Source organism: Apodemus sylvaticus, chromosome 23 (assembly GCF_947179515.1).
Source record: "Apodemus sylvaticus chromosome 23, mApoSyl1.1, whole genome shotgun sequence".
Taxonomy (NCBI): domain Eukaryota; kingdom Metazoa; phylum Chordata; class Mammalia; order Rodentia; family Muridae; genus Apodemus; species Apodemus sylvaticus.
In genome coordinates, this window is record NC_067494.1 from 47,049,836 (window position 1) to 47,072,181 (window position 22,346).

The 22,346-nt window shown below is 45.7% G+C and overlaps 1 protein-coding gene across 1 annotated transcript; it reads right to left on the reverse strand.

Annotated features, from left to right (window-relative positions):
• Window positions 1-5,996: 5,996 nt before the first annotated feature.
• Window positions 5,997-8,441, reverse strand: LOC127673739 (sperm motility kinase Y-like). Its single transcript, XM_052169511.1, has 2 exons — window positions 8,335-8,441; window positions 5,997-7,552 (listed from the first exon to the last, which is right to left on the reverse strand). Exons 1-2 carry the CDS (start codon window positions 8,435-8,437, stop codon window positions 5,997-5,999), a joined length of 1,659 nt encoding a protein of 552 aa, XP_052025471.1. The 5' UTR covers window positions 8,438-8,441.
• Between the last annotated feature and the right edge of the window lie 13,905 nt (window positions 8,442-22,346).

A 22,346-nucleotide genomic window follows, 5' to 3' on the forward strand; every position in this document is an offset into this window, starting at 1 on the left:
AAGCCTAGTGGTCAATCAGCCTTCATGCCAGTCCAGGAACACAGAGCCCTCACTGTCCTCTGAACAGGTTTCACAGGGCCCCTGATTTAGTCTCTTTGGTGTCCTATAGTGATAGAAACTCAAGTTTCTTAGGTCCCTAGGACTTGTTTTGCAGCCATTTAGAACAAGGTAGAGGTAAAGAAAGGTTGAAATAATGTCCTGCAGTTCTTCATGTTCACCACTGGAGGGCTGCACGCTGTTCTGTCCCTGCTGTGCCACTCAGCAAGCCCTCTCAGTCAGGCTCTGAGCCTGAAGCAGAGAACCACTGCTAAACCCAGTGCTCCCAAAATCTGGCTGCACCTCCAGGGATGCCTGCAGAGGATTCCCTAGGACCTTGAGGACCCAATTTGGGAATCTTGGGTGGTCAGGGTGCTGGAGCCAAAAGAGCTGTACGAGACATTACCTGGTATGTGACCTCTGTCCCTACATCCTGAGTAGCAGGACCCACAGTCCTGCGAAGGTCTCTGAGTGGCTGCTGAAAAGAGGTGGAGGAGGATATGGAGGGTGAAGAGGAGACGAGTAAGTGGGACCAAGGCAGGAGCACTGCCCGTCGACTGCTGTGGGAGCACTGCCCATACACTGCTGTGGTAGCACTGCCCACACACTGCTGTGGGAACACTGCCCATACACTCCTGTGGGAGCACTGCCCACAGACTGCTGTGGGAGCACTGCCCACACACTGCTGTGGGAGCACTGCCCATACACTGCTTTGGGAGCACTGCCCATACATTGCTGTGGGAGCACTGCCCATACACTGCTGTGGGCTGTCCTGTCCTGGGCTCTTTCCTGCTGTAACTCTGAAGTACAAAGCAGATAGGACTGTCTGAGATGAGGACAGCTTCTGTTCTGAACTGTGAGAAGAAAAGACAGGCGCTCTCTGTGACATCCACCGGAGCACAGGGCCTCCCTCCCAAGTGATGCCATCTGCTCTGCAGAGTGGCTCCAGTCAGTGTCAGGAGAGGCGAGATTGCCTGTTTCTGAAAGCTGAGCTCTCCCCAACCACCCACAGACCCAGGAATTGTGCCTCCTCCGTGCCCATCTCTACTGGGGCCAGCGGCTCCCTCATGTCATTTCTTACTCCTGCCAGTCGGTTGTGTAATAGCCCATAGGATCTGGACTCAACTTCATTGGCCAAGGCCAGCTGCTCTTTACTTAGATAAGACTCCAAGAACAAGGCCAAACACAGTATTAATGGCCCATTGTTTGTGCTTGAGTTTCCTTCAGTGTAGCCCTGAGTGACCATTGCAGCCTGTGGCCAGGGATTCAGATTAGCATTGGCCAGGTCAGGGTCTTTGCTACCTGGTCCTGTAGCTCACCTCCACTGTAGTTCCATGTGTCCTGGCTGCTGCAGCTGCTCCAGGAACCACTAGATGTCTTCCCACAGAGGCTCACAGATCCTGTGGGCTCATCCACAGACATCTCATGCTCTCCCTGCTGGGAGTTAGGCTTGATGCACCCTGTGTGGGAGCTGCCAGGGCTTTAGGAAAACAGTGAGAGGCAATGGAGGAGATGTTGTCTGCTTCTCTTCTTGTCCTCCTTGCCCAGGGAGGTTCTGCTGCAGGGTTCCAGGTCTAGCAGGTCACTGATGTAGCATTCCCGGTAGCTCTTCTTCTCTGAGGGGAAAGCAACACAAGACCTGCTGAGGGAGGAACGTGAAGTACCCTGCACTCCTTAACTGGTGATGGTCAGAGTCCTGCCAACCGAGAGATGCATCTGCACCTGTGCGCATGGAGCAAAAGTCCACCCTTGTGGAATGAGCTCTGAGTTCCCATGACAGCTTGGAACTATGAACGGACTTTGTCCCCAGCAGCCTCCTATCATCCCCTTGGGATGGTTCTTCAGGCTGTGACACCTTGTCTCTTAGCTACAGAGCCATCCTGAGCAGCCCTGGGGGTCTATCACCCAGGAGAGGACCAGGTGAAAACAGAACCCATCAGTTCCTTCTGAGCATGTACAGTCGTGCAATATGCACCTGGCATCCCTGAGCGCCTGCCTTACAACATGGGTACAGAGTTCTACTTGCTTATGCTTCACAAATACATTCAGGCACACTCATCTCTCTCTCTTTCAAACACACACACACACACACACACACACACACACACACACACACCAAAGATAGGCACACAAACATTCGTACACACATGAATGTATACCCATGTACAGACACACAGAGGCATGCACACAGTCCACATCCCCCTACATACATGTACAGTAATACATGCATGCAAATACACAGACAGAGACACACACTCCTGTTTGTGCACTGTGGTTTCAGTGTGCGGCAAGTCAGGTCCTTTCTCAGTGGGGTCATGAAAAGTTGAGAGAACAATGAGTCTTTAGGCAGCGTTAACGCTATCCCCTTGCAGACAAACTTGCTTCTTTGTCTGTTTGCAGTGCTAAGGATGTAAGGAAAATGACACTGTAGAATCATATGCATCTTGGAGGGATGGAAAGGTCACTCCCACCTTTCATCCCAACCCTCGGAGGGAGGAACAGGAGCTGATGACCACCAGTAATGATGACTTGTAATGGAAGGTGTGGTCTGGACGCCCAGCCAGCCCAGCCAGCCAACCCCAGGAGCAGCTCTCAAGGGTTGATTTGCTACATCCTCAGATCATAGAGAGGGTGCGTGGCCATCAGGTAGGTGCCCAGACCCAGGTGGATCTAATACCGACTCTCTGCCTCCTCCAGCTGCTGTAGCCCCTGCAGCACAGGCTGCAAGCTGAGGTGGAACTGGTGGGTGCTACTAAGCTGTTGCAGCAGGTAACGGGAGCGCCAGGCATGGCCCGTTTAGAACAGCAGCTTCTGTGTTGCCAGCAGCCCTTCTCCCTGTATTCCCAGCTTCTTCCCCTGGACAGACAGGACAGACAATGTGACTTTGCAGTTTAGAAAATGGTTACAGCAGCAGCAGCAGCAGCAGCAGCAGCAGCAGCAGCAGCAGCAGCAGCAGAAGAAGAAAACCTTAACGTAGGCCATTAGCCACAACTGGGCCCTGCCCCATCCTTCATTTGGAGAGCTCATGTCCCTGTGGAAACAGTCTCAGGGCCCTGTGAGTACCATCTCTCTGCAGCCTTAAGAATGCAGACGAAACCTGGGGCAGCCCCCCTATGTACACAAGTCTTGCTTGCAGGATTTTCAGTGAACCCTAATCAGTGCTTGGCCTGCCTGCTCTCCTCCATTCCTCACTGTCATGGCTTTGGGAATAAGGAAGGAGGGACAGAGGCTAACTGGTGTATCTCTAATTTCCCCTTTGTTGCTGAGTGGAAAATTGGTAATTGGTGGCAGCCAGAGCTATACATCTCTTGGAGAGCTCATCCCAGACATGGCTGTGAGGATCACAAGGATGAGTGATGTTTTGGAGAAAGAAAAATGAGGATGAAGTTGTTGAGTCCCAGGTTCTGAGGACTGCTGAGATTTATGGATGGATTTACCCTTCAGACACCCACCAGAACTGTTACCTTTAAATATGTATCCTGGGGAAGTCACAGAGCAACTGTGGAGTGTAGTCTTCCTCCTGAAAGACAGAGGTTATGTGGGATGCGGAAACGAGAGCGTGAGGTAGGATCTGGGGTAGCAGGAGACAGGAGAGAAAGAGGAGGGGTCCTCACCTGATAGATGGTCACTCCATTCAGAGTGAGACGCAGGAAAAGAGTAGGGTGGTCCTCCTCCTTTACCTAGAACACAGGACAGATGTTTAGGCTGTGTCTCTGGGCAAGTGGAAGGAGGTCTTTCTAACAGGCTAGAGGGCCCACAAACCAAGAGCTCTGTCCTGGCCTCTCGTTCCCCTACATATGCCCAGGGCACACGTGTATTTGGTATGCTACAATAGGTGTTTGTGTTCTGTGAACCCCTTAGACCAAAGTTGCACGCTTAGTGGAAGGCTGTGGAAGGCTGCGAACTGGGAGCAGAGGCCGTGCAGTATGCAGACATTGAATATGGGACCGCCAGAGAGGCCAACCATGATCTTCCAATCAATGTCAGACCAAACCAGTTAGAGCAGAGGCTGGGCAAAGGTTTACCAGAACTCAGACACCAGAGAAACTCAGTGTGCCACATCAGGACAGCCACCAGCTCACCACAGGCCATGCAGGCCCTAAGGACTGCCCTGCCTACACTAACTGCATTCTAAGTCATGCTGTCAACCAGGTGGCTCAGAAGCACTGTTGTCCTGGGAACCTTTGATCCCAAACCTCAGGGTCAGTCTTGTATATCCTGAGGAAGTGAACAGAATATCCTCAAGATGGCAGGCATCCCTTATGAAGCATAACACTGCCTCATGTGGAGTCAGACCCTGCTGCTCATGGTGGATGGCAGGCACTTCCAGAGAAAAAGAACACACAAGGAGGGTGACAGACACACAGGAAGGGTGACACACACACAGGGAGGGTGACATATTTTCCTGTTCTTTTGGGAATAGGCATGTAGCATGAAGTACCTGCTCATAAGGACTAAGTCCTTTTGGTGGCCCAGGTCATCCTGTAACCCACTGGCAGCCAGGAGAAAGCAGGCCTTCTCTATGTGCAGAAACCTGGAACTCAGTATCTGTTCCTTCAGGTGGCAGTAGTACAGGTGACAGGCTTTCTTGCCAGTGAAAGGCAGCAGGGCAGAGGTTCTGGATGAGTGACTCGCCTATGTCAGCAGCACTGCACCCTCATCCATCCTAGGCCTGGCGTTCTGGTCCACAGGCCTCTGAGCTCTCTTGGTGGCCACTCCTTGGTCTGTCCATACACATGGCATCTCATATCACAGGGACCTTAGTGACACATGGATGAAGTCATCTGCCTATACCAACACAAGGGCTGTCCCTGTGGATAGAGCCCTCTAGCAGCTGAGATCACGGTGGCGGGGGTGGGGTGGGGTGGGGGGCAATTGGTATTATTTGAGAGATCTCCTGAATAGGAGACATGGAAGTCTCAGGCACAGGGCCACAGACTTGTCTCCTAGTCAGTCTACCTATGCTATGTCATCAGCTAGGCAAAAACAGTGAATCCCTCCTGAGAACCTCTCTCAGATCTTTTAGTATAGCCACCTGACCAGTTCAGGGAACCATATCCACCAGCCTACTGATTTTCCCTGCTGATATATCTCTAGGAATTTCCACATAATCATGCTTCCTCACTGTCCAGAAACTTCCTCTCTTCCCCCCAGAAGCCGTTCCTTCTGGAAATGCTCCCGAATGCTCCTTCAGACCTATTACATTATCAGCTTTGGGAAAATGTTCCTCATTCAGAACATACCACTTCCTGTTGTCTCTGCCACCTAGCTCTGTCTCTTAGAGATGAACCCTCAAGAATACTGATAACTCTTCTGTAAATATTAATATTCAGTTAAATCATTTTTTATAATTGGTTCTCAGTGTGCTATCTGGTTCCAGAAATAGGCAGATAGCAATTCTAATAGTGACACAGAAATAAGTTGGTTAATTTCTTCTCTTTCTTTCTTTTTCTTTCTTTCTTTCTTTCTTTCTTTCTTTCTTTCTTTCTTTCTTTCTTTCTTTCTTTCTTTCTTTCTTTCTTTCTTTCTCTCTCTCTCTCTCTCTCTCTCTCTCTCTCTCTCTCTCTCTCTCTCTCTTTCTTTCTTTCTTTCTTTCTTTCTTTCTTTCTTTCTTTCTTTCTTTCTTTCTTTCTTTCTTTCTTTCTTTCTTTCTTTCTTGTCTTTAGGGAAGATGGACTCCAGGAGAAGGAATGGGGTCAGCAAAACAATTCTGTTGTGTGGATTAAAAATCATTGATATTGAGTCCATGCTGGCAAGAGTAGAAACCCAGAATAGGGAGAAGGCTTGGGGTTGATGAATTCTAAAGTACTTCGAGAAGATGAGAAGGTAAGAATTGTGGGCAAAATGAAAATGAAAATGAAGACAGAGGAGGGACCAGCACAGAGTAAAGTGGGTAGGACAAAGCACAAAGGTACCTGGGCCCTGCCTGCTTCTTTTTCTCTGGATTTTCTCCATGGGCCTCATTTCTGGGGGGAGACTCTGTGCTGCCTGCGGCGAGATTGATTTCCTCCTGTAAAGCAGCAACAGAGTCTCCTCATGGCATTTCGTACCCTCTTGGCCCATCCCCTGAAGCCTCGGGGCTGGGCCCTGGCCCTGCTGGGGATGGGCTTATTCTCTGAGGCACTGTGGGAGAGGGGATTGTCTTCTGGGATCGAATTGCTGCTGTTTTCAGTGATTCTGGTTGTTGTGTTAATACAGGGGACACTCATGGCAAATATGTGTTGTTGGTCCTCTGTGGGTTTCCACTGGAGTGGCCGCAAGTGAAGAAAATCAGGCCCAGTGGATGTTCTTCCTGCTCTTTGCCTAGCCTTCTGGCCATAGGTAGACTCTTGACCAGTGTAGGATGGTGAGACCAGTGGGCCAAGTATAGGAGCACTTCTGCTTGTCTTCATTCCTAAAGTAAAAGCAGCAGCAGCATCAATGGTCGGGAATGGGGCTGCCACTGGACTCACTGTCTGAGTCACTGTTGAGTAGACATGTCTCTGGAGAGCCTGTCCTTTTAGTAAAGTATAGCAAGCCATGGCTTGGTTATATTTCTGTTTACGTAGTGACTCGAGAATGTCTTGAGCTCGGAAGCCAAGATATTCCATGGCTTGGACAATGGTAGGGTCTGCCCTGGCAGGGATTAGATCCTTACAGGGATTTGGGAACATCTTCCAGTCCCCTTTAAACCAGGGGTGCAGCATCACCTCCATGGGTGTGGGCCTATATGTAGGGTGGATGGTCAGTAATAGACTAAGCAAGTCCTCTAGTTCTTGTGAGACCCCACAGGGGGCAGGATATACTCCTGCCACAACTTGTCTTTGCAGTTCATGGATGATCACAGAATCAAAAGGCACCTTCCCGACAATCATCAAATACAGGACCACACCTAAGGTCCACGAGTCGCTTTTGGTACCATCGTATCTTTTACCGAGGAAGAATTCTGGGGCACCAAAAGAGTAGGAACCACAGTGCTGACTGAGCATTTGACCAGGTTTGACTTTGGTACTAAGGCCAAAGTCGATTATTTTGATTTTTCCATTGTTATCGATCAGGATGTTATCAGGTTTCAGGTCCCTGTGCACGATACCATGTTCATGGCAGTAGCTCACGGCAGCTATTAGTTGTTTAAATATTTTCCAGGCCTCGTCCTCCTCTATGTGGCCAGAATTTTTGATGTATTGGTAGAGTTGTTGTCCTTCAAAAAATTCCATTACCAGGTATATGCTTTTTGTGGTCTCAATCACTTGTAGAAGTGAGATGATGTTGGGATGGTTGAGTGTTCTCATTATATTGGCCTCCATCATGGCTGACTGGAACCACTGCTTGCCCTTTTCAAGAACTTTGATGGCCACAGGTGTGCCTGTGAGCCGGTGTTGGGCCAGGAGGACCTTGGCGTTACTCCCTTGCCCGATGGTCCTCAAGACTTTGTATTGGGAGTGGAAGTCTTCCTCCTCAGAGATATGGGGCTCGAAGCTGAATGGTGGTAACTCCTCCTCACTATGTGTAGGTATTGAATCACTACTAATGCTACCTAAAAATAACATAAAAAGAATAGAATCAATGTAATGAAAAAGATGTAGGAAAACAGAAACCAAAATTAGTACACATGCTACGTAAAAATAAACAAAGAAAATGTGCTTGTCATAAAGGTAAGTAAAGGATAGAAAAATAGAATGAATATTATGAAAAATATATGGGGGAAAAGATAAAGTAAAAAAATGTAAGTAAAACCTAACCAAATAACGCACCCCAAACTAGAAACCCAAGAGTACACACATTCCAAATACAGATGATGAAACTAAAAAACATAGTCATAAAACAGGTTGATTGGGAGGGTTACAGTTGATTAATACTGTGATTGGATGTAGATTGAAGAAAAAAATCATATGAAAAAATGAGAGGCGAAAGCATTAGTAAAAGACAAAACAAATATAAATTCCCAGCACTTCAGTGAATATTCCATTTCATTTTAGGACGTAGTCTTTCCCAATGAAACCACACCTCCCCTGAGCAAAATATTGAAACTTAAAATTAAGCAATGACAAACAATAAGATAGTAAAATATCAGAGACTATTAAACCTACAACCATGGCCAAAAAGCCATAGAGTCTGGACTCAACTTCAGTGGTCAAGGCCAGCTGGTTTTTACCAGCACAAGACTCTGAGAACAAGACCGCACACAGTTTTGATGGCCCATTCTTTGTCCTTGAGTGGCCTTCAGTGTAGCCCTGAGTGACCATTGCAGCCTGTGGCCAGGGATTCAGATTAGCATTGGCCAGGTCAGGGTGTTTGCTCCCTGGTCCTGTAGCTCACCTCCACTGTAGTTCCATGTGTCCTGGCTGCTGCAGCTGCTCCAGGAACCACTAGATGTCTTCCCACAGAGGCTCACAGATCCTGTGGGCTCATCCACAGACATCTCAAGCTCTCCCTGCTGGAAAAGCCAAAGTGTCTTGAAAGGCAAATATGTATTAATTATAAGCCAATGACAACATGCCGTGAATAAATCACTAAACAATAATAATGCAAAAATAGGAAACCAAAATATATTGAAAATAGATAGACTGAAGCAGCCTGAAATGCATTAGGAAATAATCATAACAATAAAATATCATGTGAGAAAATAAATCCTAGGGAAAACAAAGTAGCCATCCAAATAAAGCATAAATAAAAATCAAAAGAGCAGCACTAAGGAGACACACAGCCAGTGGCCTTACAAATATGTGGTCTAATCTATCTCTTGAGCTCATTCCAAAGTCAATCAATAAATAAACAGCAAACTCTCTATATATGCCTTTAACCTGAGAGTATGTGGTGGTCATATCAAATCCCTGGGAGCTTCTGGTCAACCGGCCCCAGATTCTTGGCCAGTTTCAGGCCATTGAGTAAGTCTGTCTCTAAAATAATGTTGATGGCCTACCTTAGGTACAGCAGCCGGGCTGACTTCTCTCCTGTACACTCTCTTGCACCAAGGTACAAGCAATACAGATGCAAGAGACCAAGGGGTATGTGCACAGGCAGGTGCACAGACACAGATGCAGACGCAGACACAGACACAGACAGATACAGACACAGAACCAAACGGAGACAGACACAGACACAAGCACAGACAGACACAGAACCAAACACAGACACACACACAGACAGACACAGACAGAGAACCAATCACAGACACACACGGAGATGCAGACCCAGACACAGACACAGACACAAACAAAAAAGCACACACACAGGCAAAAATACACACACAAATACAAAAAAGTGAACTTACACACACACACAAATACAGACAAAGACACAAACACAAAAGCGCACTCACACACAAATACACAAATACACAAATACAGAAATGTGAATTTACACACACACACACACACACACACAGATACCGGCACAGACCCAAAAGCACACACACACAAATACACACACAAATACAGAAAAGCAAACTTACATACAAAAGCACACAGGAATACAAACTCTTACACAAACACAGAATTACACTACACACAATTACATAGAAACAGGTATATACCTGCACACACACACACACACACACTCACCAAACACACACTCCCTGGAAACACACCTATAAACTCACACAGTCCCACATACACTGACTCACACACTGGAACTATTATACACACACTCACACACAAGCAAATCCGTAAACACACACTCCTACACACACTGTAACATACACAGCCACACAGCACTCATACAAACCAATCCAACCACACACAGTCAATAGATACAATAAATTCGCAAAGAGCACCACTCCACAACTCCTCTCAACGCACTCAAAGAAATCCAGGCCTGCCCACAGCTTATCATCTATTGGCTAGAGCGCCTCACAATCTCTCCTCATGAGGTCATAATAGGAGCCCTCGTGGTTGGAAGGACTTCAAGGCTCTGGCTTAGGTGGGCTGTGAAGGTTGACACTAGGCTTTTAGAAATCAAAGCCTCTAGGATGATTTACTGTCCTTAGGTCTCTGGTTTGAATGTTTGCTGAACCTCCTGCTTTAAAACCATCATGTCTACCCTGTGTGTCACCTTTCCTTAGATTCTGACTGATTATCCTCAAGCTGATGCTGCAGTTTAACTTTTAAGACAAAGCTGTGTTTCAAACTGAGACATCAGGGGAGACACTGTTCTCATATTTCCTCAGAAAGGCTCTAGGTTCTCATCAAACACCTGAGACAGGGCTGCAGGAATAGGCAGAGCACTTCCCTCCCAAGTTGTGGACTTGAGTTTGAATCCTCAGAACCCACATCAAAGATGGATGCAGCAGCAAAGTCTGTAAGCCCAGCATCCCTGGGTGGTGGGGGTTGGGAGTAGGAAACGGGGTGTGCAGGTGTGGGCACCTGTCCAGAGGATGGCCTCTGACAGGACATAAGTGTAGGAGTATACATGTACACCTGACACATGATGGGGTAAGACGCACATGTAAACACCGTTTCCCCCAGCGAGGTCGGCGTGATCCATGGAAAACCAAGTCCATACTGAGTGTAGGGCTCACATTAGACACTGAGGTCCGAAGGTGGACCAGGCATGTGTGAGGACCAGGTGCTCTGTGCTCCCTGGGACCAGGTGCTCTGTGCTGTCTGGGACCCAATGGATTTTTCAATATTCTTTTCCACTTTTCAAACAATGAGTTGTCATTGTTTTCTAAGAAAGTGTGATGGGACACATAGAACCATTTTAGACAAGAATAGCTGGTCCTTTGTGGATCCAGGCTCTAAACCCAGGTCTTACAGTGCCAGGGGACTGACTGCAAGCAGTTCAAAATATCGTTAGTAATAATTTAATGTTTTCAATGATGAGGAGCAGGACTACAGCCCAGCAGGTCAGGATAAGTACCCCAGCACAAGGAAGTCTCATGGACACCTTCCTGCTGCTACTTTTAAGCTGCAACAGTCCCCTTGTCAGCCACGCCCAGCCTCAGATGGCATCTCTCTCTGCAAATCCCTTCTGAATCCCTTGGCCAAAGCCAACTACTGCTTACAAAGCAGGCCATCCCCTGCCCCTGCCAGGCACACCAAGCCTATAGTGTCATGGTCACTGGAAAGGTCAGGGTAAAAGAGGGAATGGAGAATTGTGCCTCCCAGTCCTTGATGACTGAGCCTGGAATCGCTGTAACCCTGGCACTTGGCAAGGTCCATGGAGACCCTGCCCGCCTTGGGGCTGGGTTTTATCTGATCACTCGCAGCTCGTGGTTTCCTTCTTCCTCTAATGGCGGCCTTTGTGCTAATCCTCTCTGAATTTAGCCTTTCTCCTCAAATTTCTTTTATACTTAAAGGTATTCTATCTCGTTAATGCATTGATTACAGTCAGTCAATGGGAGAGGGGAAAGGCTTCTGCCCTGGGGAGGATGAGGAGGCGGGATCGGGAATGCGCTGGAAAGAGATGCCACCAGTTCAGCTGTGTATTCAAGGCCACAGTGAGGCGACTTGTGTTGTACAAGCACTATGGGGACACTGTTGTTCTTGTGAAGGGAGGAGCAAAGCCCAATGTTCCAGGAGCCACTAAGCTAGGCTGGTAAAGGAGGCTGTTGGTAGGCACAGCGCATGCGCATGAACAGCCAGTGAACTATAACGCCAGTATTTAGCCACGCCCTCCAGTCGTTATCACTGGGATTTTCAGAATGGAGGAGGTTGTGGTCGCTTCAGCATCAAGTGCTGGTGAGTGTAAAGGGAGCCCAGGGAGTTTGAAACCGTCCCTCTGAGCTCTCAGGGATATGGGGAACCGAGGAGACCTGGGGTTGTCTTGGTGGCACTGTTGTGAGTCTGATCTTGAGCTCCCTTGGGATGGATACCAAGTCCGGCTGCCTTGTTTTCAGGATCTTAGGGGAGTTGGACCTGTTTTCTCCCAACGCGCCTTAGGTTCCTTCCTCCAACTCCCACTTGGTGCGTCTCTGACCTCACAGCTGCTGCTTCTGCAATCAGGGTGTCCTGACCTGTCACCTCCCTCAGCTCTGCTGAACATCTGCAGAGTGAGCACTTTTAGTACAGATGTGAACAACAGTAATGACATAATCCTCGACGTTGCCCTCTTAGTGCACACATAAGAACACATAGATCAACAAAGTGAACAAAAATATAAATACCATGAGTGGTAATGGCTGCCAAGCAGAGATTCTGAACCTTACATGATCTAAAATCAGATCCATGCAAAAGTTGGAGAGGACAAGTGTGCACTGCAGGGACAGGAAGCTCCTGTTGAACACAGCAGACTGAGGGGTTAGAAGACAGAGGTTTCAGTGAAAGTGGTCTGTGACCAGCCAGGGCTCAGTGCTGTACTGGAAACAACTTAGAGGTGGAGGGCATGGGAGCTCAGGCCACACAGGCTAATGGTCAGCTGCTAAAGGCTTCTGTCTACCAGTTATGAAGACACTACAGAAGTGATCTTAACCAGAAAAGGTGATCTGATGTGCCTCTTAACAGTGAGTTTGCAGCAGGTAGAGCTTCTTGTCCAGAGAGATCAGATGACTGCAGGAGCAGCCGCATTAAAGACAAGGCTTGGCTTCCTGACACAACAGAAGGAGAGCTGTGGGCATGCTCTGGAGAAAACTGGTGAGAGCCACAGGCAGCGTTTAGGATCTTTGCAGTTTGTATAAGTGTACTTTGAAGGAAGAAGCATTATTTTTGGCAACACGTTCTAAGTTCCATGAGGACAGAATAGCTCTGCCTGCTTCAAGGCCCACCTTAGCTATACAGAAGCTTCACCCTATGACTGTGCCTTAGCACACAACTCAGGAACAATTTATCTCACCTTGAGAGACAAATCTTAGTACTTCTCACCTAGTTCCATCACCACTAGACAGAGTTGGGCTTACAGCAGTGAGCTACAGACTCAAGGCAAACTAAGAATTCATGCTGTAATCTGGGCTGCCCCCAGAACTGAGCATAGGTTTCTGTGTGGTTGAGACTAGAAGGCTGGGGACCAGAGAGAACTATTTAAAAAACAAACTGGCTGAAGTGACTGGTTTACATAGATAAGGGCAGATTGGAGAGCACAGACATGTAAAAGCATTTAAACTGTGTTTGGAAACATTATGCAGAATTCTCGGTATAGAATGAGATACTGATAACAGACAAGGCTCCTCTGTGCTGTGTGTATCTGGAGCCATGAATCCCTCCCTGCACACTCCTTCGATGGTGGGAGCACTGGGTGGTCTGTTCTGACATTGTTAATGCTATGGGGTTAAAATCCCCCGCCACTCCAGAGTCGTCCTGCCACCTTCCCTCCTGGATCTCTGAGCTCAAGCATCCACATCAGCATTTGTCTGTTGCTGGATGAAACTCTCAAGGAGCATCTACACAGGTTCCTGTCAGCAAGCACCTCTTGGCAGCATCAACAATGTCTGTATTTGGTGGCTGCAGAAATGATGGAGCACCAAGTGGGGCAGTCCCTGGGTGGACCTTCCTTCAGTCTCTGCTCCATATTTGTCCCTGTCTTTTCTCTGGACAGGAATATTTCTGGGTTTAAAACTCGAGTTGGGTGGGTGGCCACATCCCTCCACGAGGGGCCATGCCTGTCTATACGATGTGGCCTCTATGGGTTCTATCTCCCCTTTGCTGCACGTTTCTCCTAAAACCATCCCTACTGAGTCCTGGGAGCCTTTTATTTCCCTGCCATCTGGAATCTGGCAGTGGTTATACACGGTTCCTCATCCCCCACTGCTACATATTTTTATTCAATTTTCTACTCCTCTGTCCTTCTTTCCTGTCCCCTGCAGTATCTGTTATTGCCCCCTTATAAAATACCCCTCCTTTTTTTGCTACAAAGTCTCCCCCTCCCTCAGTCTCCTCCAACCATCCTGTTCTCCCCTCACTTAAGTCCTGAAGCATCCACACCCTGGTCTTCCTTCCTCCTAAGCTCCATATGGTCTGGGTTTGTATTTTGGGTATTGTGAGCTTTTGGGCTAATGTCTGTTTATCAGTGAGTACATACCATGTCTGATCTTTTGTGTCTGAGTTACCTCAGTTAGGATGATATTTTCTAGTTCCATCCATTTGCCTGTGGATTTCATGAAGCCATTGTTTTTAATAGATTACTCCAAGGAGTAAATGTACCTCATTTTGTGTATCCATTCTTCTGTTGGGGGACATCTGGGTTGTTTCCAGCTTCTGGCTATTATAAATATTAGTGGAACATGTGTCCTTGTTATAAGTTGGAGTATATTTTGGGTATAGACCTAGAAGTGCTATAGCTGTGTGTTCATGTAGATCTATCTGTCATTTTTGGAGGAACCACCAGATTGATTTTGACCAGCTTGCAGTGCCAGCAATGGAGACATAATCGGCCTTCCCCAAGTTCTAGCCAGCAGCTGCTGTCACCTGGGATTTTGATCTTCCAGATTTTTGGTTTTTTGCTTTTTTTTATTTGATATAATTTATTTACATTTCAAATGATTTCCCCTTTTCTAGCCCCCCACTCCCCGAAAGTCCCATAAGCCCCCTTCTCATTCCCTGTCCCCCCACCCACCCCTTCCCATTTCCCCGTTCTGGTTTTGCCGAATACTGTTTCACTGAGTCTTTCCAGAACCAGGGGCCACTCCTCCTTTCTTCTAGTACCTCATTTGATGTGTGGATTATGTTTTGGGTATTCCAGTTTTCTAGGTTAACATCCACTTATTAGTGAGTGCATACCAAGATTCACCTTTTGAGTCTGGGTTACCTCACTTAGTATGATGTTCTCTAGCTCCATCCATTTGCCTAAGAATTTCATGTATTCATTGTTTCTAATGGCTGAAAAGTACTCCATTGTGTAGATACACCACAGTTTTTGCATCCACTCTTCTGTTGAGGGATACCTGGATTCTTTCCAACATCTGGCAATTATAAATACGGCTGCTATGAACATAGTAGAGCATGTATCCTTATTACATGGTGGGGAATCCTCTGGGTATATGGCCAGGAGTGGTATAGCAGGATCTTCTGGAAGTGAGGTGCCCAGTTTTCGGAGGAACCGCCAGACTGATTTCCAGACTGGTTGTACCAATTTGCAACCCCACCAGCAGTGGAGGAGTGTTCCTCTTTCTCCACACCCTCTCCAACACCTGCTGTCTCCTGAATTTTTAATCTTAGCCATTCTGTCTGGTGTAAGATGAAATCTTAGGGTTGTTTTGATTTGCATTTCCCTAATGACTAATGAAGTTGAGCATTTTTTAAGATGCTTCTCCGCCATCCGAAGTTCTTCAGGTGAGAATTCTTTGTTTAACTCTGTACACCATTTTTTAATAGGGTTGTTCGGTTTTCTGGAGTCTAACTTCTTGAGTTCTTTATATATATTGGATATTAGCCCTCTATCTGATGTAGGATTGGTGAAGATCTTTTCCCAATTTGTTGGTTGCCGATTTGTCCTCTTGATGGTGTCCTTTGCCTTACAGAAACTTTGTAATTTTATGAGGTCCCATTTGTCAATTCTTGCTCTTAGAGCATACGATATTGGTATTCTGTTCAGAAATGTTCTCCCTGTACCGATGTCCTCAAGGGTCTTCCCCAGTTTCTTTTCTATTAGCTTCAGAGTGTCTGGCTTTATGTGGAGGTCCTTGATCCATTTGGATTTGAGCTTAGTACAAGGAGACAAGGATGGATCAATTCGCATTCTTCTGCATGCTGACCTCCAGTTGAACCAGCACCATTTGTTGAAAAGGCTATCTTTTTTCCATTGGATGTTTTCAGCCTCTTTGTTGAGGATCAAGTGGCCATAGGTGTGTGGGTTCATTTCTGGATCTTCAATTCTGTTCCATTGATCCTCCTGCCTGTCACTGTACCAATACCATGCAGTTTTTAACACTATTGCTCTGTAGTATTGCTTGAGGTCAGGGATACTGATTCCCCCAGATTTTCTTTTGTTGCTGAGAATAGTTTTAGCTATCCTGGGTTTTTTGTTGTTCCAGATGAATTTGATAATTGCTCTTTCTAACTCTGTGAAGAATTGAGTTGGGATTTTGATGGGTTTTGCATTGAATCTGTATATTGCTATTGGCTTTTTTGCCTTTTTTTGTTCTTGTATTTTTTAAAGCATGTTCTTTTATTGAAAAAGGACTTAAAAACATTTTATGATAAAATTGAACATTCACATGGAGTATATTTCTGATAAAATAGTAGACACATAGAAAAAGACATTAAAATTGACAATTTTCATGGAAAGTAAAGTGATAGACATAAAAACATTGCTAATTTGAATGATAAAGGAAGTATGAACATTTTATGATAGAATTGAAGATTTACGTGGAAAATATTTCTGATAAAATTGTAGACAAATGTAGAAAAACGTTAAAATTGAAGATTATCATGGAAAATTTTTTATAAATATAATAATCGTTGGCATAAAAGTATTACTAAGTTGATTGAAACTGGAATTATAAACACTTTCTGGTAAAGTTCTAAATGGTGTCATGTGGAATCTCAGGGCTGATTTGATTTGCATTTCCCTGATGACTAAGTATGGTGAACAGTTCATTAAGTGCTTCTCAGCCATTCAGTATTCTTCAGTTGTGAATTCCTTGGTTAGCACTCTATCTCGGTTTTAATATGGTTATTTGGTTCTCTGTAGCCTAACTTTTTGAGTACTCTTTATATTTTTGTTATTAGCCTCTAATGGATATATGGTTGGTAATGATCTTTTCCCAATCTGTGGGTTGCAATTTTGTCCTTTATAGTGTCCTTTGCCTTATAGAAGCTTTTCAATTTTATGAGGTCCCATTTTTTTTTATTTTTTTTAAAGATTTATTTATTTATTATATGTAAGTACACTGTAGGTGTCTTCAGATACCAGAAGAGGGTGTCAGATCTCTTTACAGATGGTTGTGAGCCACCATGTGGTTTCTGGGATTTGAACTCATGACCTTCGGAAGAGCAGTCAGTGCTCTTACCCACTGAGCCATCTCTCCAGCCCTATGAGGTCCCATTTGTTAATTGTTCATCTAGAGCATAAGCCATTATTTTTTGTAGAAGAAAATTTCCCCTGTACCCATGTGTTCAATGCCCTTCCCCACTTCCATTAGATCAGAATATGAGGTTTTATGTGGAGGTCCCTGATCCACTTGGACTTGAGCATTGTATAAGGAATTAAGAATAGATCAATTTTCATTCTTCTACATGCTGACTGCCAGTTGAACCAGCACCATTTATTGAAAATGCCGACTTTTTAGCCACTGCATTGATTTGGCTTCTTTGTCAACTGTCAAGTGACCGTAGGTTTCTGGGTGCATTTCTGGGTCTTCAAGGCTGTTCAATCCATATTCCTGTTTGTCTCTGTGCCATCACCGTGTGCATTTTCTCACTTTTGTTCTCTGCGACAGGTTGAGGTCAGGGATGGCGATTTCCCAGAAATTCTTTCATTGTTGAGAAGGGTTCTTGCTATCCTGGGTTTTTCCCTATTCCAAATGATTTAGATGTTTTCTCTTCCCATCTCTATGAAGAATTGAGTTGGAATTTTGATGGAGATTGCATTAAATTTGCAGATTGCTTTTGGTAAGATGCCCATTTTTACTGTATTAATCCTGACCATCCATGAGCATGGGAGATCTTTTTATCTTACTTCTTGGATTTCTTTTTTCAGGGACTTGAAATTCTTGTCATATAGATTTTTCACTTACTTGATTAGAGTCACACCAAGATATTTTATATTATTTGTGACTATATTGAAGGATATTATTTCTATAATGTCTTTCCCAGCCAATTTATCCTTTGAGCAAAAAAGGCTTCTGATTTATTAGAGTTAATTTTATATCTAGCCACTTTTGTGAAGTTGTTTATGTGCTGTAGGACCTCTCTGGTAGAATTTTGGGGTCACTTTTGTGTACTATCATATCATCCTCAAATAGTGGTATCTTAACTTCCTCCTTGCCAATTTGTATCCCTTTGATGTCCATTGATTGTCTAATTGCTTTGGCTAGAACTTTGAGTACTGTATTGAATAGGGAGATGGATAGGAAGAGAGGGAGAGAGGGAGAGAGAGGGAAAGGGAGGGGGGGAGAGAGATGGAGAGGAAGAGGGAGAGGGAGATGAGAGGAGAGAGAGATGGAGAGGGAAGGGGGAGGAAAAGGGAGATGGTGAGAGAGATGGAGAGGGAGAGGGAAAGGGAGAGGGAGATGGGGGAGAGGGAGAGGGAGAGAGACAGAGGGAGAGAGACAGAGAAAGAGAGAACAGCCTTTTCTTCTCCCCGATTTTAGCGGAGTTGGTTTGAGTTTCTATTTAGTTTTATGTTGGCCACTGGTTTGATGTCTATTGCTTTTATTATAAGTAGGTATCAACCTTAAATTCCTGATCATTCTAATAATTTTAACATGAAGGGTGTTGCATTTTTTCAAAGACTTTTGCAGCTTCTAATGTGATGATCATTTGTTTTTTTGTGTTTCTTTCTTTGAGGACATGGGCACAGGGGAAAAGTTCCTGAACAGATCACAAATAGCTCATGCTCTAAGGTCAAGAATTGACAAATGGGACCTCATAAAATTACAAAGTTTCAGTAAGGCAAAGGACACTTTTAAAAGGACAAAATGGCAACCATCAAATTGGGAAAGGATATTCACCAACCCTACATCTGATAGAGGGCTAATATCCAATATATACAAAGAATTCAAGAAGTTAAACCCCAGGGAACCATATAACCCTATTAAAAAATGGGGTACAGATCTAAACAAAGACTTTTCACCTGAAGAAATTTGGATGGCCGAGAGGCACCTTAAGAAGTGCTCAACATCATTAGTCATTAGGGAAATGCAAATCAAAACAACCCTGAGATTTCACCTCACACCAGTCAGAATGGCTAATGTCAAAAACTCAGGAGACAGCAGGTGTTGGCGAGGATGTGGAGAAAGAGGAACACTCCTCCACTGCTGGTGGGGCTGTAAGATGGTACAACCACTTTGGAAATCAGTCTGGCGGTTCCTCAGAAAACTGGACATGACACTTCCGGAGGACCCTGCTATACCTCTCCTGGGCATATACCCAAAGGATTCCCCGGCATGCAATAAAGACACATGCTCCATTATGTTCATAGCAGCCTTATTTATAATAGCCAGAAGCTGGAAAGAACCCATATGAAAGGAAGAATGGATACAGAAAATATGGTATATTTACACAATGGTATACAACTCAGCAATTAGAAACAATGAATTCACAAAATTTTTAGGCAAATGCTTTGATCTGGAAAATATCATCCTAAGTGAGGTAACCCAATCACAAAAGAATACAAATGGAATGCAATCTCTGATAAGTGGATATTAATTAGCCCAGAAGCCCTGAATACCCAAGGCACAAATTGCATAACAAATGACTCCCATGAAGAAGTATGGAGAGGGTCCTGATCCTGGAAAGGATTGATCTAGCATTGGAGGGGAATATAAGGACAGAGAAAAAGGAGGGAGGTGATTGGAGAATGGATGGAGAGAAGAAGGTTTATGGGACATATGGGGAGGGGGGATCTGGGAAAGGGGAAATCATTGGGAATGTAAACAAAGAATATAGAAAATAAAAATATTAAAAATTAAAAAAAAAGAAACAAAAAACGGAAAAAAAAGATCATCAAAGAAAATTTTTGGTTAGGACTTAGAATTAGGATAACAAAAGGTCAAGACAATTTTACGAAATTATCAGTAGAGGATTAATTTCAAAAAATATTGATGTATTTCCAGACTTACAGTATAGCACCTCTGTAAAGGACAGGATAGGACACTATCACAGTTAGCAGGAAAAAGCTTCTGGGTACCTATCCTGTTCCGGGGAGAGGAGATGTGTGTTCTAGGAATTAATGCAAGTCTGTGTCTTGTGTGTGCGGAGGAGGGGAGGAGCGTGACAATGTGACATGGGGTCTCTACCCTTCCTGGTGCCTACAGGAGCCCAGGGTGAAAATGGCAGATGGTAGATATGCATCGATAAACAACCAAGAAGTCAGTCAAAAGAGATAATAAGTGGCCGGATCGTGAACAGACAATAGATGACAGGTCCATTGGTCCTGTAGTTTCTACATTATAGTTGTTACACTACAGATACTCGGATCAATAAGTGGATCTGATCTAACTCCATATATGCAAACATTATAGTTTCAGTTGGTAATCAATACATAACCAATATGAACTGTTGGACAATTTTTGCTCTTTGTGTGAGGTCTTCTGCGTCAGTGTCACCTCATACCCACAGCACGCACACACTTCCATTACACCCACGGCAGTCACACAGCCCTCACACCCACAGCACTCACACACAGCCCTCAAACCCACAGCGCTCAAACCTACAGGGCAGGTCCTCAACAGCTAGAGTTGAGTGAGAGCAGACATGGCTTGTAGATCTGCTGCTGTGTAACCCTCCACACCTCCCTGACCTGTGAGCTGGCACCATGTGGACCCGTGTGCCCCAGGCCCTAAATTTCCAATCCCAGGCCAAGTGTTCTTATCCTCTGACACATCTCCTCCCTTCCCATCCCCTGTCCACAACTTTCCAAGGCCCATTCCAGGACTCAGCTGTATCAGAGGAGTTGTGCCTCCCTTCAGTGGCTCCCAGGTTGGGTCCTCTTGTAAAAGAAATAGAGGTTTGGTAGTGAGCAGCTGGACCCACTGCCCATTGACAGTCACATCCTACTCATAGCACTAGAATTCCCAGCTTCCTCCTGGTGTGGCCAGTGTAGTTTGTTTCTAGGAAGTTTAAAGGTACCATTTCCCAAAGCTTGTTACTAGGGGTACAGAAAATTATAAGATTTTGAACTGGGAGCTGTATGATTTGTAGGTAGTTCTTTTGTGTCTTGACACTGTATGATCCAATACCATGTGTCCTGGCTTAGGGGCAGCTGACACATTGCCATCATGAAGCGATGTCTATGCTCTGTTATCCATTATCCATTCCAGAGTGGAGGGAGCCAGGGTGCCAAGCTCCAGGAAGCCTGCTGCCCTACAGTGTGAGCCATAACACCTCCAGCTGATGAGCTTCTCTTACATCCCTGAGCTAAAGGCATCTCCATCACAAGACCTGGGAGTGGTCCCATCTCCTGTGGTCCCCTGGTGGCACTGATTTCCACACAGGTGATGGTATCAAGTGAAAAGGGAGAAGATCCCAGCAACACATGGCTATGGACATCCCTGGCATGTTTTTGAAACTGCAATCATGTAGATGTTGTATAGGAACCCTGAAGCACCATGTGTGTTGGTGCTGGGATAGTTGTCCTGCCTGTCCCGAGCCACATGGTATTTATGTGGACACCTCTATGAGAGCCCAGGTCAGAGACATTCAGAAAGCAAAGGCACTCCCATCAGAAGTAGAAGGTGGAGCAGGGTTCTTGCTTACTCCAGCTAAGGAGAGGAGTCAGAATCCCTGTGTAGTCACTCTTCTCTGATAGCAGTGTCACAAAAACAACCATTTCCTGTACACCCCGTCGAGAGGTCCTCATCCCCGTACCCTGTGGGTACCATGGCCCATCAGCACACTTTTGGGCTCTAGTCCCAGTGAGTAGTGCAGAAATGCTCTGGGTGGCTGTAGCTGGCCAAGTGTGTTCCCACAGGGAGTCTCTTGCTGTGGACACCAAGCTGTACCTCAGCCTGACCCTGCCATAGGAACAGCAGACCTCTGCATGAGAGGACTGTCAACAGACTGCTACATCTGCTCAGGGACCAGAGGGACGGTGAGTGGTCGCTTTCCTTCACCAGCCCATGGAGGAATATAGGAAGGAGACCCTGGGACTCTGCCTGGGTCCCTCCTTATGCCCATACCTTGTCCCCATTGCATTCTCTTGGGCAGAAACATGGGGAGAGACTGGCCTTTAATTGTCATCTCAATTCCTTAAGGACCATGACCACAGTCTGCAGCTCTTCACAGCCTGGCAGCCAGAGAAACTTGGCATAGTTCCCCACGTGTCAGCACAGGCCCAGAGGAAGGACAGTAATAGAATCTTTATGAAACAATCATCACAACATACGATTGTTGTGGTGATTGGACTACAGACTGTAAGTCATCCCAACAAATTCCCTTAATATATAGATTCCTTTCATCAGTTCTCTCATTCTAGAGTACACCAATTCACCATGGTAGCCTTCCAACGTAATAATTGTATGTCTATATTCCTGTATATGAATGTAGGGTGTGTGTGTGTGTGTGTGTGTGTGTGTGTGTGTGTAATACCAGAGCTCTTCCCTATGCCAGGTACCCACAGTTGACAAAGACCCCACTTAACACTAGGGTTTTGTTCCCAAAGGTTTTCTATTGGAAGAGAATGCCCTTCAGTCAGGGCTAATTAAGCCCATTTTGTAGCAATGGGGAACACTGATCCTTTGCATTGAAGCCTGAGCTGGCCTTGGGGGCCCTCCCCCTCCCATGGTTCCCAGTCTCTTC